Raw genomic sequence first — 15470 nt, forward strand, 5'->3', positions numbered from 1 at the left:
CTCAGTTCTGGGGCGATGTGGAGCCCGGGCCTGCTGTGCGCCCTGGGCCGGCGGCGCCCCGGGCCCTCCGTGCCACTGCGGCCCCTGACCTGCCTGTTCCAGAGGGAATATCGGGAGAAACCCCAGACCCGCCTGCTGCAGAGCAAATATCGGGAGAAAACCCCGAACCACCTGCTCCAGGGGGAGTATCAGGAACAACCCCTGACCCGCCTGCTCCAGAGGGAATATCAGGAGAAAACCCCGATCCGCCTGCTCCAGGAGGAGTATCAGGAACAACCCCCGATCTTCCTGCTCCGGAGGGAATATCGAGAGAAAACTCCGATCTGCCTGCTCCAGAGGGAATATCGGGAGAAAACCCCTTTCTGCCTGCTCCAGAGGGAATATCGAGAGAAAACCCCTTTCTGCCTGCTCCAGAGGGAATATCGGGAGCTGCCGCTGCCGAGGCAGCGCTGGGGAAGGACACAGCACCTGCCTCCCCGCCGGTTTTTAAGTAATAAACCCAAATCCAGGCGCCATCCCAAAACGTTCCCTGTTCTAGACGGACGCGTCCCTGCCGTGTACCGACACGTGTTCCAAGAGAATTTAAGGAACAGCGAGGCTGTGATTAAAAGGTAATAAAGCGGTTTTGTGGGGTTTTTAGAGCGCTGCTATTTGTGACATGGTGTAAGAGTCACTCACGGGCACTTTAGGAATTTTTAACATGGTACAATACTCGCCCCATGAAGCAATGTAGCTGCTCAGTCCCTGGAAGGCCAGGTTGGATGGGACTTGGAGCAGCCTGGTGTTCCTGGATGAGCTTTGAGGTCCCTTACGACACAAACCAGTCCATGAAATGTTGACTGAAATACCCAAGGTGCAAACTATTTGAAACAGTGCCATGTGTTGTTTTGCACATATTGCCAAGAAATACTTTTTCCAGACCTATGTAACATTTGTTGCATGTTGCATTTTGAATGCAAAGACGTAAATGGTGACTCACACACTCCTGACAGAGTAGGGGATGGGTGCTGCTGTCCATCATCATTTACAGATAAAACGACAAAATGTGTTTTATGCGTTTGTCCCGAAAGATCAGATGGCAAAATTGCAAAGGCCTTTGTTCAGGGGAGTAATCCACGAGCTGGAAGCAAAGCTTTGGAAAACACACTGTGCCCTCCTGTGGTGGCATTGAGGACATGAGTAAAATCCTTTTCCTTCGAAGTTTTTCCAGACTCCATTGTGTGCAGGGAGCCCACCCAGATCACAGAGTCACACCCAAAGCTCTTGGCTGGATTATTCCCAAGAGCAGGTGGAACATGGAGGCTCATGCTGAATTAGGACAGGCACATTATGATAGCCTCATTATTATATATTATATTATTAGCTTTATTAAACAGTTTTTTGGATAACAAAAGTGAAACGTTTGCTTTAAATAATAGACCTTTGCTTTTTACTACACCTTGGAAAAACAATAATCTGAAAATGTGAATTTATCTTCATTTTCATGCGATTTGTGTGAAAACTGTGCAATATATTTAAGCTCAATCTGCTAAAGGGTAGCTTGTAAGGAAAATGGTTTGGGTCAGGAGGGCCCTCAAAGCCCATCCAGTGCCACCCCTGCCATGGCAGGGACACGTCCCACTGTCCCAGGTGCTCTAAACCCTGGCTTTGGGCACTGCCAGGGATCCAGGGGCAGCCACAGCAAATCTGGGAATTCTATTCCAGGGCCTGCCCACCCTCACAGGAAACAATTCCTAGTTCCCAATGTCCCATCCATCCCTGGGAGCCATTCCCTGTGTGCTGTCCCTCCATCCCTGTCCCCAGCCCCTCTGCAGCTCTCCTGGAGCCCCTTCAGGCCCTGCCAGGGGCTCTGGGCTCTCCCTGGATCCTTCTCCTCTCCAGGTGAGCACCCCCAGGTGTCCCAGCCTGGCTCCAGAGGGGCTCCAGCCCTGCAGCAGCTCCATGGGTTCCTCTGGACAGGGCAGGATGAGCTTCTCATCCACCAACACCCCAAATCCTCCCGATCTCCTGTCCATCCCTTCTCCCACAGCCCGTGTTTGTGTTTGGGATTTTCCCAGCCCAGGGCCGGACCTGCACTGGGCCGTGTCGAGCTCCTGAGGCTCCTCCAGCCCCACCTGTCCCCTGTCCGTGTCCCTCTGGAAGCCATCCTCCCCTCCAGCGTGTGACCGCAGCTTCGTTCCCATGCGTGAAACTTTGGATTTTCCCCGTCAGGTACTCGGAGCTGCTGGAGCGGGTGAAGGAAGGAGGGGGAGCAGACGCCGTCCTGCGGCACACGCAGCGCAACAAGAAGCTGTTCGTGCGGGAGCGCCTCCGGCTGCTGCTGGACGATGCGGATTTCCTGGAGCTGTCGCCGCTGGCAGGGCTGCACATGCCCTACGGGAATGTTCCTGCTGCCGGCTGCCTCACGGGTAACGGCGTGCTGGGGGCTCTGGGAGAGGGAAACGGGGGGGAAAGGATGCGTGGAATGAAGGTTATGGGGTATTTTGGCGTCTGAAGTGCTTTCCTAGGAAAAGTGAACGCTGGTTTTGTCCAGTTCTTATTCCCAGCAGGGAGGAGCTCAGCCACTGCTGTTTTACCATAATGGGAGAAACTTTTGAAAGAACAGTTTTTAATTTCTTCTAGATTTAGTAATTCCACTTACCACTCACTAATTTTTGTCTCATGATGTAGGGTGATGTGTCAAATCAGCTGTTGCCTCTTTAAGGAGAGAGGACAAAGTTACTGTGAGAGACAGGAGCTGTGACATCCATTTGGAAGTGTTTTTCAAATCACAGACAATTGCATTTTCTATGCAGACATTGTCTCTTTAAACTGGAACAGCTCTTCAAAATGAAATTTCATTGAAGTTCAGTGAAATTCAATTTCATTCAATATCAGCGAAACTGCGTTTTGAAGAGTGTTTTCAGTTCAAAAAGTAGCTAGAAGAACAGTATGAAAACCCTTTTTATCATCACAGATTGTTATACTTTTCAGTTTTATAGGGGTAATTTTTAATTGCCTTCCCTTTTATCTCAAGGGATAGTTACAGTGTATTTCTTTCTGTTACATTGTCACCAGAAGTAAGTAAATTTATTTGAGGTTTTTCTGTCATTTGGATTATTTTTTAAATACTGTCATTCCAGAGAATTTCATATTAATTTGGAGCTTCTTGATGTAGCATTACTGAGAAAAACGCCTGATAAAGTTAAAAGGTTTTCCCCCCCTTGCTTTACCTATTGCTTTAGAGAGCCCTGATAACTATCTGTGGTACTGCTTGCAGGAATTGGCAGAATCTGTGGGATCTGGTGTGTCTTCTTTGCGGCTGATGCCACTGTGAAAGGAGGAACCATTTACCCAATTGGAGTGAAAAAGCAGCTGAGAGCCCAGGAAATTGCCATGGAGAACAGGCTGCTGTCTGTGCACCTGGTGGACAGTGGGGGAGCCTTCCTGCCCCTGCAGGTACTGCTGGCACTCTGCAGAGCACAAAATAGCAGTGTTTATTTCAGCACCTGGGCTAGCCCTGCACCTCCCACCTGAGCAGAGCTTGGAAACTCCAGTGAGTGTGCTGAGCTGCTTTTGTGTCTGATAAATGAGTACAGAGTGGGAGGTGTCTATTTTCACTCCAGAGTCTCTAAAGTGTTCTGTATTTTATTGTCCTGTTTGTGCCAGAGGTGCACTCATCTCTGTGGCCTTTAAATGTGGAGTTTTTGCAATTCTGACTGCAAAATAAGAATGTGAACAGGTTCTTCTATGAAATGCAGAGATCATCCTGTCATAGAGACTGTAGTTGTTCTCTCTCCAGCGGAGGGCAAGCACACAGGAGAAGTTACCTGGAATTTTAAAGTTAATTAAAGTTATTAAATTTTAAAAGTTACCTGGAAGTTAACCTGGAATTGTATCCAAAACTAAGCAAAAAATGAAACTGCCAAAGGGATTTCACAGATGAAGTAGAACTACCACCCTTCCCTTCTCTACATTTACGGTCAGTTTGTGTAGAATATATTGATTTCAGAGAAAAGTCACAAAACTTAACCTGTGCTTTCAAAGCAAATAGGTATTTTTGGGGTATTTGACAACATATAAAGGAATAAATACCATAATGAATGCTGTATATGAAATATATGAAATATTAATCAGGAGTGATTATTGATGGGGACCTTCCCAGTGTCAGTTTTGGTGTGTTTGGGAATGAATGGAGTGAAGAGGAAGCATCAAGTTTCATAGTTACCATTAAAAATCCCTTTTTCTTTTCCCTGCCCCTCAGTCAGAGCTGTTTCCTGACAAGATGCATGGTGGCAGAGTTTTCTACAACGAGGCAATCATGTCTGCCATGGGAATCCCTCAGGTACAGTGGCATGGGGGATGCAAGGGGGTGTAGGGAACGTGTAAATGGGTAGTAAAATTTCTGGTTTGTTCTCCAAGTGCTGTGATTTAGTGATTTAGACTTTGTGCATTTCTGAAACAACTTTGGGCTTGGCTTTGCCTTTCCTGTCCCCTGTCCAGCACTGCTGTGTGTGTGTCCCCTCAGGTGGCCGTGGTGTGTGGCTCCTGTGTGGCTGGAGGTGCCTACGTGCCCACCATGGCCGAGGAATCCGTGATCATTGATAAAATTGGGATGCTGTTCCTCGCTGGGCCGCCCCTGGTGAAAGCTGCCACGGGAGAAGATGTCTCTCCTGAGGAGCTTGGAGGAGCCAGGCTTCACTCACAGTAGGTGGAGATTTCTCAAAAGCAGGGAATTCAGCACGCTCAGCCTGAAAGGAATGTGAATTGGCATTTCAGAGCAGGGATCAGAGTGGAACCTGTGCTTACACTGGCTTGCCTTCTCAGGTTCAGGGGTTTGGGTTAAATCAGCCAAATGGAAGTAAAATGAGGTTATTGATGGGGTGAGGCAGGGACTGGACAGGTTGGATTTGGATCTCTATTGTTCCACATACTTCTTGAACGACTTCAGGCAAGTAATTTCCTCTGTGCCTCACAGGGAGCAGCTACAGAAAAGGGATGCTATCTCCTCTTTTCCAAGTGTTTTCCAGAATACACATATTTAACCCAATTATGCTACATGGAATACATTCCTGTCCTTATATCTTGGCTGCAACCACTTAGTTTGAAATAATTCCTGAAGCTTGCTTTCCTCTTTTCCCTTTTGATACTGTCTGCAACAACAGCATCGCAAAAAATAAATCCCAAGGTCTTTCTTTAATCCAGATAAACACAAAAGTCACGGAGAAGATCAACTCCTTACTGTGAATTTGATTTGGGATTGGACTGCCCAGAAATTCCACTGAGTGACTGCTTTCAGCTCATTCATACAGAAACAAATCACACAGTATTTCCACAGGGCATTTGGAGACTCTCAGCTCTTTTCCTAGAGTTTGGGTTTTCTCTCAGGATATAGAACTCATTAATTCAATGCTAATTAATATCTCTCTCTCCCAGAGTCAGTGGCTGCAGTGACCATTTTGCACCCTCAGAAAAGGAGGCCTATGAGTGCATTCGTAATATTGTCTCTACCTTAAACTGTGAGCCAGTGCCAGAGCAGGACAGGGAGCCTGACAGTCCCTTGTACAGCCCTGAGGAGCTCCTGGGCCTGGCACCACTGGCTTACAGCTACACTCTTCCTGTCAAACTGGTAAGGGAACAGGGATTTCCTTCCTGCATCCTTCACTCTGCTCTGTCCCACAGCTCCAGGTGTTATTCTGAATTATTACCTCATCTGTTGCCAGCCTGTCTTAAGCTTGAAATAAAGCAGGATGGCAACAGTTCTGTGGGACTATAGAAAATATTTAATTTTGTTATTAAAATATTTATAATAAATAATTTATATTTATTATAGAATATTTAAATGTTTATTATAAAAACATTTAAATACCTGAAATCCTGCTGGAGATAAAATAATCCAGATTGTGCCAGCGTTGCCCAGCTGATTCCATGCACTGTTGGGATGCTTGCTTTATGTCTTGCACTGTGTTGGCTGCCTTGAGAGCATACACCCCTTTCATGTCTGTGTTTCCCTTCCCCTGCCTTTTTGTTTCTTCCCCCCAAACATTGAAATAATGTAAAAGAAATGGTGAAATTATTGACTGAAAAAACAACACAGCTCAAATCACACTTGTTTGACGTTGGGATGGAACTAAAGCTGAAGCAGAGACATGCAGAGCTGCCCACGCTGTTTCCTTTGTGTTCTACATGAGATTTTGTCTCCAAGGATGTGAATGCAGTACCTTTTCCAGTGGTAAATCCCTGCACTCGAGGGAATTGACTGTAGAAAGCTTTGAAGGCAGCTTTTAACTGTGTTGGAGAAAAGCATGAGCAATATCAACCAAACATTTCTTACGCACAAAATCTGAAACTGCACACACTGGGATTTGGTTTTTGCTTTTTTACATTTTTATGCACAGGAACAGCTGTGCTTTGTAAAACTAAAATAATTTTGGAGTTAGCCTTTGTCTTAAAATACACAGTTGGTAATTAAACTACACACAAATTGGATGGTTTGTGCATATTGAGCATTTAGCAAGTCACCCAAAGACCCTCTGTGCTCATCTTGCATAACTCAGGTCTGCTGCTGTTTGAACAGAGCATTTCTTTTAGCAGAACTCTCCTATTTTCACCTCAAATTCTCTAGTAAAGTCAAGTCTGTGTATTTGTTTGCAGATCCTGAGCCGGCTGCTGGATGGAAGCAGATTCCAGGAATTCAAGGCTGCCTATGGGACAACGTTGGTGACAGGATTTGGCCATGTGGGAGGGTATGGCTGGGAACATTCCCCATCCAAATGGCTGCATGTGCATTTCTCAACAGCTTTTGTGGCCTCAGCAGGTCCCACACCACTCCAGCCATTCCTAGGGCTCAAGAGGGAGAATCATGGAATTGCTGAGGTTGGAAAGGACCTCTCAGATCATGGAGTCCAACTGTCCCTGTTTGTTCTGTAGGCACTTGGTGGGGATAGTGGCCAGCAATGGGGAGCTGGCTCACGATGCTGCTCTCAAGGGCAGCCACTTTGTCCAGCTCTGTGGCCAGAGGGGAATTCCCATCCTCTTCCTCCAAAACACTGCTCCACAGCCAGCAGGGCCTGCAAGCATCTCACAGGTATGGCATGTTTGCTTCAATGCATTTCCAACAACTCTGAGTTCTTGTTGGGCCTAAAGTTACATTTTCAGAATTATTAACTGTTAGGAAAACTGTTTCTTTAACCACTCTTGATGAAGCTTTGTAATGACTTTGCTAACAGAAAGATTTAAGAACATTCTCACTTGAATTTTAAGCAGGCCTGGATGCTGGTATAAAATGATACTGTTCAGTTAGCAAGGCAAGCTGGAAAGTTTGGGATTTGCAGTGCTTTTTGACATTGAAATACAGGTTATTGATTCCTCTGCTTACTCTGCACTCTAGAAAATTGGCTATTTCTCTTTTGAAAGTGAAGGCATTAAAGCCCAGTAGGATTTGTCCTGGGCTAAGGAAAGTAAAACCTCCATCAGATCCCAGATCTGTTTCTGCAGAATTATAAATAAATAAATAAATAAATAATTTAGAAGTACAAGTTTGTTGGGAGTGGAGGCAATCTAGAATAAAGTCTTAAAGGATCTAAAATATCTATTTTTATTCCAGGCAGAGGCTCATTCCAACAGGCTGAAGGCCCAGGCCTCCATGATGGCTGCAGTTGCCTGTGCTGCTGTTCCCAAAATAACCATTGTCATTGGAGGCTGTTTTGGGAGTGACAGCTACGTCATGGTATGGGTGGCATCAGCCCAGGGCTTGGGGACACACCTGCCACACTGCTCAAGTGTCACTGCATTTCTAAAACACAGCTGGGGAACTGAGCTCTGAACTCATGTTTAAGTAAGAAATGCAACAATGCATGTGATTGCTGAGAAGCAAACATGGAAGAATCAAACATGGAAGTGCTTGGAATTCAAAATGAAATATTAAAATAGAAATATTGAAGGCAGTGGGGAGGTGGTGGTTCCTAGCACAGGGTGTCTGTCCTCATACAAATCCACCTGTGCTCCATCCTGCCTTGCCCTTGGTGGTTTCATCCCACAGGCACCTCTTTATGATTCATCTCAGTGGGTTTGTTCTGTTTCTTTGGTTTTTTCCTTGCAGTGTGGGAGATCGTTCAGTCCAAACTTTCTGTTCCTGTGGCCCAATGCAAGAGTTGGTCTTGTGGATTCTCAAAATTTCCCCACAGTTCCACCAGCTGGGGACTGGACAGGAGAGGAACTGGAGCTAAAACAGCTGAAGGCAAAGTAAGGACATTCAATATCAACCCGACAGGGATTTCATGGTTCAATTACCTACTTTTGTTCATCTTATAGAGCAACACATCCCAACAAATGAAACAAACATGGATCTACTGCAAAAATGTTTTAAATTTCCACACAGTTTTATGTCTTTCTGTTAGGGTCTTCCTGTTACTCAGAATGGTCAGCTCTGTTATTTGCTGGTTTCTGACTCATTTTAACAGCAGTGCTGCCCATTCTCTTCAGATGGATGGATTTGCCTGTTTCATCTGTAATTTCTTTTCACTGCTCTGCTGTTTTTATTGTGCTTTTAAGCCTGTTCAATTCTCTGCCCTCTCCAGGTTAGAGGAAGAAAGCAGTGCCTTTTACTCCTCTGCCAGGCTCTGGGATGATGGGATCATCCTACCTCAAGACACCAGAAAGGTGGGTTTTCCTTTTAGGCCATTTTGTTCTCCAATTTCACAGTGGGTGAGCATGACTCACTCAGGGTTGGCAATGTGCTGAATCCAGACCTGGGGCTCCCACTTCTCACTCCATGGAATTTCTCTCTGTAATTCTCATCCTCGCTCTTCCCCATTAGTTTATCAAAAAAGTTTCTCTTGAATTGACCACAGCATTTCCACACTGAGCCTCTCCTTTGAATTACCACAATTTGAATCTGCATCTGAATCCCTTTTTTCCATATAATTACCCATATCTTCACTCTTTGGAGTTCAGGCTCCTCAGAATTCCTTTTGTTTCCAAAACATTCTTTTATCCTGGGATGTTGCTTTTTGCAATTTTCTCTTCCTGCTTTAAATTTGCTGTGTGCATTTGGGATGCTCCCCTGCCTTTTTATTGATTTGAAATTGGCAGAAATCCCTCCCTCCATTAGGTTCTTTCTGAAAGCTGCTGCCTTTGTTCTTTTATTTTTCCTTGTTAGATTGTTTATTAGCAATAAAAATCTTCTCTGCACTTCTGAAGTTTGTTTACTTGAAGATCTCAATCTGTCCTGGTTTCAGCTGGGGTTAAATCACAACACAACCCTTCTAAATATGGTGCCTATTTTTGGAACTATGTGGATGGTAAATATTTTCATGGAGTTTATGGGAACTTTGATAACAGAGAACACCAAGAAGTTTCTTTAGTCCTGTAGCCCTGAAATTCCCACTTTATGAGCTACACATGAAAATAAGAGAGAGTTGAACTGTTAATTTTACCTTGTTCAGTGTTCCACAAACAGAAGGAACAAATAAAAATAAGCTCAGAACTAATGAGTTGCACTGGTTGGGTTTTGTTTTGTTTGAGGGTCATTGTTTGTATTGGTTTTTGTTTTTAATTAGGTGATTGCCCAGTGCTTGGAGATCATGGAACAGAAGAAGTACCAGGCTGTGTCTCCCCGTCCCCATCCCATCATCAGGATGTAACTGCAGCCCCCTCAAACCAGAACCCTCTACCAGAACTCTGAGTATAAAGGTTTTCTAATGCTTTGATACCATTAATAAAAGTGTTGAACAATTGAAGACAAACAAGAATCCCCGATGTTAAATCTGCTGGCAGGAAGTTTTTATTCTCAACAATAACCTCTTTCAACATCAGCAGAAAGTTTATTTTGGGAGAAGGAAGGATTAAGCTGAACATCTGTAGCACTCTAAGGAAGCAAAGTCAGCCCAAGGGGTAACAATTGCTTGATTTTTTCATGTCCATGTTTTTACATGAAATCCAGAAATCAAGGACACTTGGACAAAAGAAAGAGAAAGGAGCAAACACACAAGGGAAGGTGTGCAGTTTGCAGCCTGGGTGAAGAACAAAACTCTGCCTGCCACCCTCTTGGGATTCCCAAAGCAGCTGTGGAAAACTGCACTGGGATTGCTCTGAGGGTACCACAGCAGTGACCAGGATGGTGTTTCAATCCAGAATCGTTCAGTTTAGGCTAAAAATTCTCAACCATGTAACAGAGCACAGCCAGTTGTACACTATGTTACCACATCATGTAAAAGTGTTGAGGTTACTCTCTGCTCTTTCAGCTTCTTTCGCTCTGCTGCAGCTACAAAGTTTAATTTTGCATAAACAGAACCTCTCCACCACCCCCAACTTGTGGTTTAACTGGAAATGGTACCAAAGGGTGCATTTAAAAAAATACCTGATTAACCATTTTGAAGAATCATTGACAAGACTGAACTGCTTGATCTGAGTTAAGCAGCCCCACAAATGCAAAGGGCTGTGGAAGGAGTTTGGGTCACCTGTAAACGGAGGCTGCACCTTTGGGAGCTGGAAGAAGCCCGGGCCAGGTGTCGCTGTTTGTGCTCACGCTCTCTTGAAGAGCCCATGGAAAGTCACAGGAATGTTCACCTCCACCTCGGCCCTGGCCACCTCGCTCATGTCTTTGGCGTTGAGGATGAGGAGGAAGGCGGGCTTGGGCCCCGCCCCCGGGCTGATGACGATGCTCAGCACCACCCCTGCAAGGTGAGAACACGCTGGGTGTGGCCCAGGTGGGTGTGGGCTGTGTCTGACCCCGGCTGGGCAAGGCGAGAGCAGCCCTGGCACTCAGGGCACCAGAAATCCCGGGAGAGTCATCCATGCTGAGGGACAGGGACACAGCACACGCTGCCCAGGGAAGCTGGGGCTGCCCCTGCAACTGCCCAAGGCCAGGTTCAAGGCTTGGAGCAACCTGGGACAGTGGAATGTGTCCATGCCCATGGCAGGGGGTGGAACGGGATGAGTTTTAAGGTCCTTCCCAACCCAAAAATTTTACTATTGTAGTTTTAGTTTTCCCGTGTTTCCTCAGAAATTTCCCCCCAGTGTTCATACCAGTCCCATCTCAGCCCTGCAGCCAGCCTGGCACAGCCCTTCCCAATCCCAATCCCAGTCCCAATCCCAATCCCAATGCCACCACCCCCAGCATTACCATCATCTTCCTCCAGCGCATCCGGGTGGGAAACGAAGATTGGCTCTGACGGGTAAGCATCTGGCTCCTGCCACACCCAGGTCTCCTTGGTTTTCACGTTCAGCTTGCACAGCTAAAGGTGGGGACAGCACACAACCACAGAGCTCAGAAATACTCCTTGTTGTCCCCAAATCGAAGGCGTCCCCCATTGGCTGATATTTACCCTGTCTGGGACAAAGTGGTTCAGCCCCAGCCCGTAGGTGTACGTGTACGGCTTCCCTCCGTACTTCCTGTAGTTGATCTGGGGGAACTCAAAGGCTACAAGGAGAAGTGAATGTGCATAAATGCTGAGGGTTAGGGGGACACGGTGTGCAGGCAGCACGTGGCTGCTGTGGCCTGGGGGAGCCGGGCTGGCATCGTACCGTGCCGTGGCCCTGAGAAAATCACCTCTGGCTCCAGCCAGATGGTCTCGTCACTGCGCAGCGTCGCCGTGGCCGTCGTGTAGGGCAGGGTGACCAGGTTCTTCCCTGTGTCAGCCTGTGACAAAGAGAAACAAACACCCAAGGGATTGGAGAAAAGTTGTGGATTATTTGCACAGAGCTGTAGCAAACAGCGCTGAACAGGGAAGGCAGTGATGTGTGGCAGAGCCTCAGGAGTGGCAGGAGGCGACTGCTCCTGTGTGCTTGGCAGTGCTGCAAGAACTGTCCTGATCCTCAGCCTAAACACAGCTTCCCTCCCTGCTGGAGGCATTCAGGGGCTTCATTAAGCACTGCCACGTGGGCTTGCACTTCTCACTTGATCCACAGCCCAGTGAGCTCCGTGAGAGGTCCCCTGCAGCCCTTGGCCCACCCAGCAGCCACCATGAGCAGGGTCATGGAAAGGAACCCAGCAGCGGCCAGCCAGAGAGCTCTGTCTGTGCCAGGCTGGCAGCTCCAGGGACCTCACACCGAGGGCTGGAGGATTTAACCACACGTGCTTGGGCTGTGGCTGCTCCCTTCTGTGCTTTGAGCAGATCCAGTATTAACTGCTGCCCCACAGGCTCTGCCATGAATAGTAACATGTGGAGTCATCAAAGAGTTTGGGTTGGAAGGGACCATAAAGCTCAGCTCATTTTCCTCACCATGGGCAGGGACACCTTCCACTAGACCAGTTACTCAGAGCTCCATCCAGCCCAACCTTGGACACTTCCAGGGGATGGAGCAGCCACAACCTCTCTTGGCAGCCATATAAATAAACTAGAAAAACATTGATCAGCTAAAGAAAATACAAAGTTTCTCTGAAGGCCCATACTTCATGTTTTCTCTCTTGATGAAAAGGTTGAATTTGAAGCAAGTGGGGCAGGAGCCTGGCAGGGAGAGGAGCAGCCTGCAGTACCTTGTCGATGCTCAGGGGCAGGACGTATCTGCGGGCCTCGGGCTGCGGCGCCTTCTCCGCCTGCCGCTTCACCTCGTCCCAGTTGGCCCGAAGGTTGGCCAGGTACAGGTAGTTGTAGACAAACTCAAACCTGCACCAAACAGACAAACACAGCTGGCCTTTGCAGGTGTGGGGGAAGTGTAAGGTGGTTTTTGCCAAAAATTCATAGAAGCCTAGAATGGTTTGGGTTGGAGGGTTCTTAATGTTTATCTCGTCCCATCCCCTGCCATGGGCAGGGAGACCTTCCACTGTCCCACAGTGCTCCAAGCCCTGTCCAACCTGGCCTTGGACACTGCATGGGGCAAAACAGAGTGACAGAAGCCCCAGTCCAGCTCCTCAGCAGAGCTGAGCTGTGTGTGCACCACAGCCCCTGTCACAAAAACCCAGCAATTGCTGGTGTTCAGCACAGGCACGGGAAGGGGCTTGGAGCAACCTTGCTCATGCCAGGGGGTGGAACAAGATGAGTTTATGGTCCCCTCCAACCCAAAGCAGTCTGGAATTCTATGATTCTGTGCCAGGATCAGCTCAGCTCAGGGCATCCTGGGTATGCAGCCAACACAGGGTTGAGCTTCATCATTTCAGTGCCACATTTCTGTGTTTACATGAAGAGCAGCATTCAAGCCTCACACACACCCCGCTCATTGCAGCCCCAGGAGCCAGAATAGCATCAACCCTTCACCAATCACTAACATTTCTTAAAGATAAAAGTAAATAACAGATGAAATTTTTTTTTCCTGGAAAATGAGTGTCAAGCAGGCTCCCTGCACCTCTGGAGAGCTCAGTGCTGTGTAGTCTACATGTCACCACGTGTTAGATGTTCAGTGGGTTGGTGGAAGTGCCGGACGCCCCAGCAAGGATGTGCCAGGGCAGGGAGGGGGGGTGTGGTGCAAGGGGCAGTGGTGGTGCCCAGGGAGCCTTGGCCTCACCCCTTCCAGGTGCACAGGTCCACGATCAGGAACCCGTTGTCCTCGTAGGTGTTGATGTGGTGGAAGAGGTTGAAGGCCGAGGTGCGGTATTTGAGGTTGAGGAGCCTGCCTTTCTTCTTCTCTGCCACGTGAAGCCACACCTGCAAAGCACACAGCAGCTGGGCTTAGGCTCAGGGAAATGAAGGTGAAGCCAAGGGACCCCCCAAGCCAGGTCTGGCTGCCCAGTCCAGCCCAGTTTGGGATGAGCCCATGCTTACCCCCATGGTCTCGTTGGACTCGAAGCAGTCCATGTAGTTGGCTCCCCAGAGGCTCCAGGAGGAGAGGAACTTGAGCAGGTTGATTTTCACTGGTGTCTCCACAAACACGATGTAGTTTGGGGTCAGCCCAAAGCTGTGGGGAAAGGCAGGGGAGCACATCAGGCTCACTGGGGTCACTTTGGACAAAAACCATGGAGCTGCTTATCTTAAACACATGGATCATTGCTCAAAATTTATTTTGGTTAATCACCTAATTTTCATTGCTGAATACATGTGAAAACTAGTCCCTGGTTGCAGCTGACCTGCTGACCCCATGGAATGTTACCTGTGGACATAGGAAGGCTTGAACCTGTCACTGCAGGGGAACTGCACCACCACCTCCGACTTGTTCATGGGGTCTTCCTTGTCTGGAATGGGACAGGTGAGAGGTTATGGAGGTCTCACCCACATGTGGGCTGCACTTACAGCCTCTACCCAGCAAATTCCTGCCTTTAACACAAAATTCATCATTTAGAAGCCACCTGGAAATGACTTAAATACAACAATAAAAAATAAAAATTAAAGGAGCTTAGAAAAAGCTTAACTGGATAACAAAGTTCATTTAAAGGACAAAGAAATGACTCATAAGGGAAAAGTTTCCCAGCTGTCTCAGGGGTGGGATTGACTGACCTGCCTGCAGAGGAGGAATTCGGATGATGTTGTAGGCCAGGGCAAAGTTTTTCCCAAAGCAATTGCCAATGTTGTAAACGGTGCCATCATTCTCAATGTGGGGATGAGCTGTTGCCCCATTGACAGACACATATTTACAGAGATCCACCTGGAGAACAGCAGGGACGGAGTCAGGAGTGAGGTGGGAAGGCCCAAGATCTGCAGGGTGTTGTGAGTCAATGCATCCTTGCTCTGCATGTGGGAAATTCCTCTCAAAGTCTGCAACTGAGCTCTGATTTGCAAACTCCAACCACAACTTGAAGATGCTGCAGGGGCTGGAGCCCCTCTGCCATGGGAGAGCTGGGGGTGTTCACCTGGAGAGGAGGAGGTTCAGGGGGGGCCCTCCCAGTGCCTAAAGGGGCTCCAGGAGAGCTGGAGAGGAACTGGGGACAAGGCATGGAGGGACAGGAGGGCAGAGTTAGGTGGATATTGGAAAGAATGTCTGTGAGGGTGGGCAGCCCTGGCACAGGTGCCCAGAACAGCTGAGGCTGCCCCTGGATGCCTGGCAGTGCCCGAGGCCAGGCTGGACACTTGGCGACAGTGGGAGGTGTCCCTGCCATGGCAGGGATGGCACTGGATGGGCTTTAAGATCCCTGCCAACCCAACCCATTCTGTGACTCCATGATTTTCATTTGAGTTTTCTTTCTCCACACCTCTGTCCTGCCAGGACAAAGACCCACCTGCTTGATGGTCTCCAGGGTGTCTGGGTTAATCCTGGTGATGAAGTTGGTCTCAGTGCAGGCATAGTAATCCTCACCCACAGGGTAGACATTCACCAGGGCGTTATCCGTCACCTCCACACCTTTGAAGTAGGAGAAAAACCTGAGCAGAGAAAACCAACAGGCAGTCAGGGGCTCCTGGGAAGCAGAAACTCCATGGGACATCCCAGCAGTGTGTGCACCACCCGAGGGACCTGGAGAAGATGTTCTTGCAGGGGTCTGGGTAGGCGTAGGTGCCAAACTCCGTTATCACGATCCTCTTCTCCGTCATGGCTCGCACGTAGGCGTCGGTCCGGACAAACCTGGGGCCAGCAGGGAAACTGTGTTACACGGGACACCAGGCTGTGCAATTAATGCAAACATT

The 15470-nt window shown here is 48.0% G+C and overlaps 2 protein-coding genes across 2 annotated transcripts in view; one reads left to right on the plus strand and one right to left on the minus strand.

Moving 5' to 3' along the window:
- LOC134423349 (biotin-dependent 3-methylcrotonyl-coenzyme A carboxylase beta1 subunit-like) overlaps positions 1-15470 on the plus strand; it is a 21844-nt gene continuing 6374 nt past the window's right edge. Inside the window, exons 1-12 of the mRNA XM_063166313.1 lie at positions 1-611; positions 2212-2408; positions 3260-3438; positions 4244-4324; positions 4508-4686; positions 5416-5608; positions 6634-6725; positions 6910-7066; positions 7586-7708; positions 8081-8223; positions 8559-8640; positions 9540-10662. Of these exons, the coding sequence (XP_063022383.1) occupies positions 16-611; positions 2212-2408; positions 3260-3438; positions 4244-4324; positions 4508-4686; positions 5416-5608; positions 6634-6725; positions 6910-7066; positions 7586-7708; positions 8081-8223; positions 8559-8640; positions 9540-9623 (2106 nt within the window). The 5' untranslated portion in view covers positions 1-15 and the 3' untranslated portion in view covers positions 9624-10662. The remainder of the gene's footprint in view (positions 612-2211; positions 2409-3259; positions 3439-4243; positions 4325-4507; positions 4687-5415; positions 5609-6633; positions 6726-6909; positions 7067-7585; positions 7709-8080; positions 8224-8558; positions 8641-9539; positions 10663-15470) is intronic.
- Positions 9741-15470, minus strand: part of RPE65 (retinoid isomerohydrolase RPE65) — a 7373-nt gene continuing 1643 nt past the window's right edge. The window contains exons 4-14 of the mRNA XM_063166314.1: positions 15301-15408; positions 15068-15209; positions 14349-14496; positions 14005-14086; positions 13680-13812; positions 13423-13562; positions 12458-12587; positions 11506-11620; positions 11307-11401; positions 11105-11216; positions 9741-10655 (exon numbers count right to left, since the gene is read on the minus strand). Coding sequence (XP_063022384.1) covers positions 10504-10655; positions 11105-11216; positions 11307-11401; positions 11506-11620; positions 12458-12587; positions 13423-13562; positions 13680-13812; positions 14005-14086; positions 14349-14496; positions 15068-15209; positions 15301-15408 — 1357 coding nt within the window. The 3' untranslated portion in view covers positions 9741-10503. The remainder of the gene's footprint in view (positions 10656-11104; positions 11217-11306; positions 11402-11505; positions 11621-12457; positions 12588-13422; positions 13563-13679; positions 13813-14004; positions 14087-14348; positions 14497-15067; positions 15210-15300; positions 15409-15470) is intronic.

Source organism: Melospiza melodia, chromosome 11, assembly GCF_035770615.1.
Source record: "Melospiza melodia melodia isolate bMelMel2 chromosome 11, bMelMel2.pri, whole genome shotgun sequence".
In the NCBI taxonomy this organism is placed as follows: Eukaryota; Metazoa; Chordata; class Aves; order Passeriformes; family Passerellidae; genus Melospiza; species Melospiza melodia.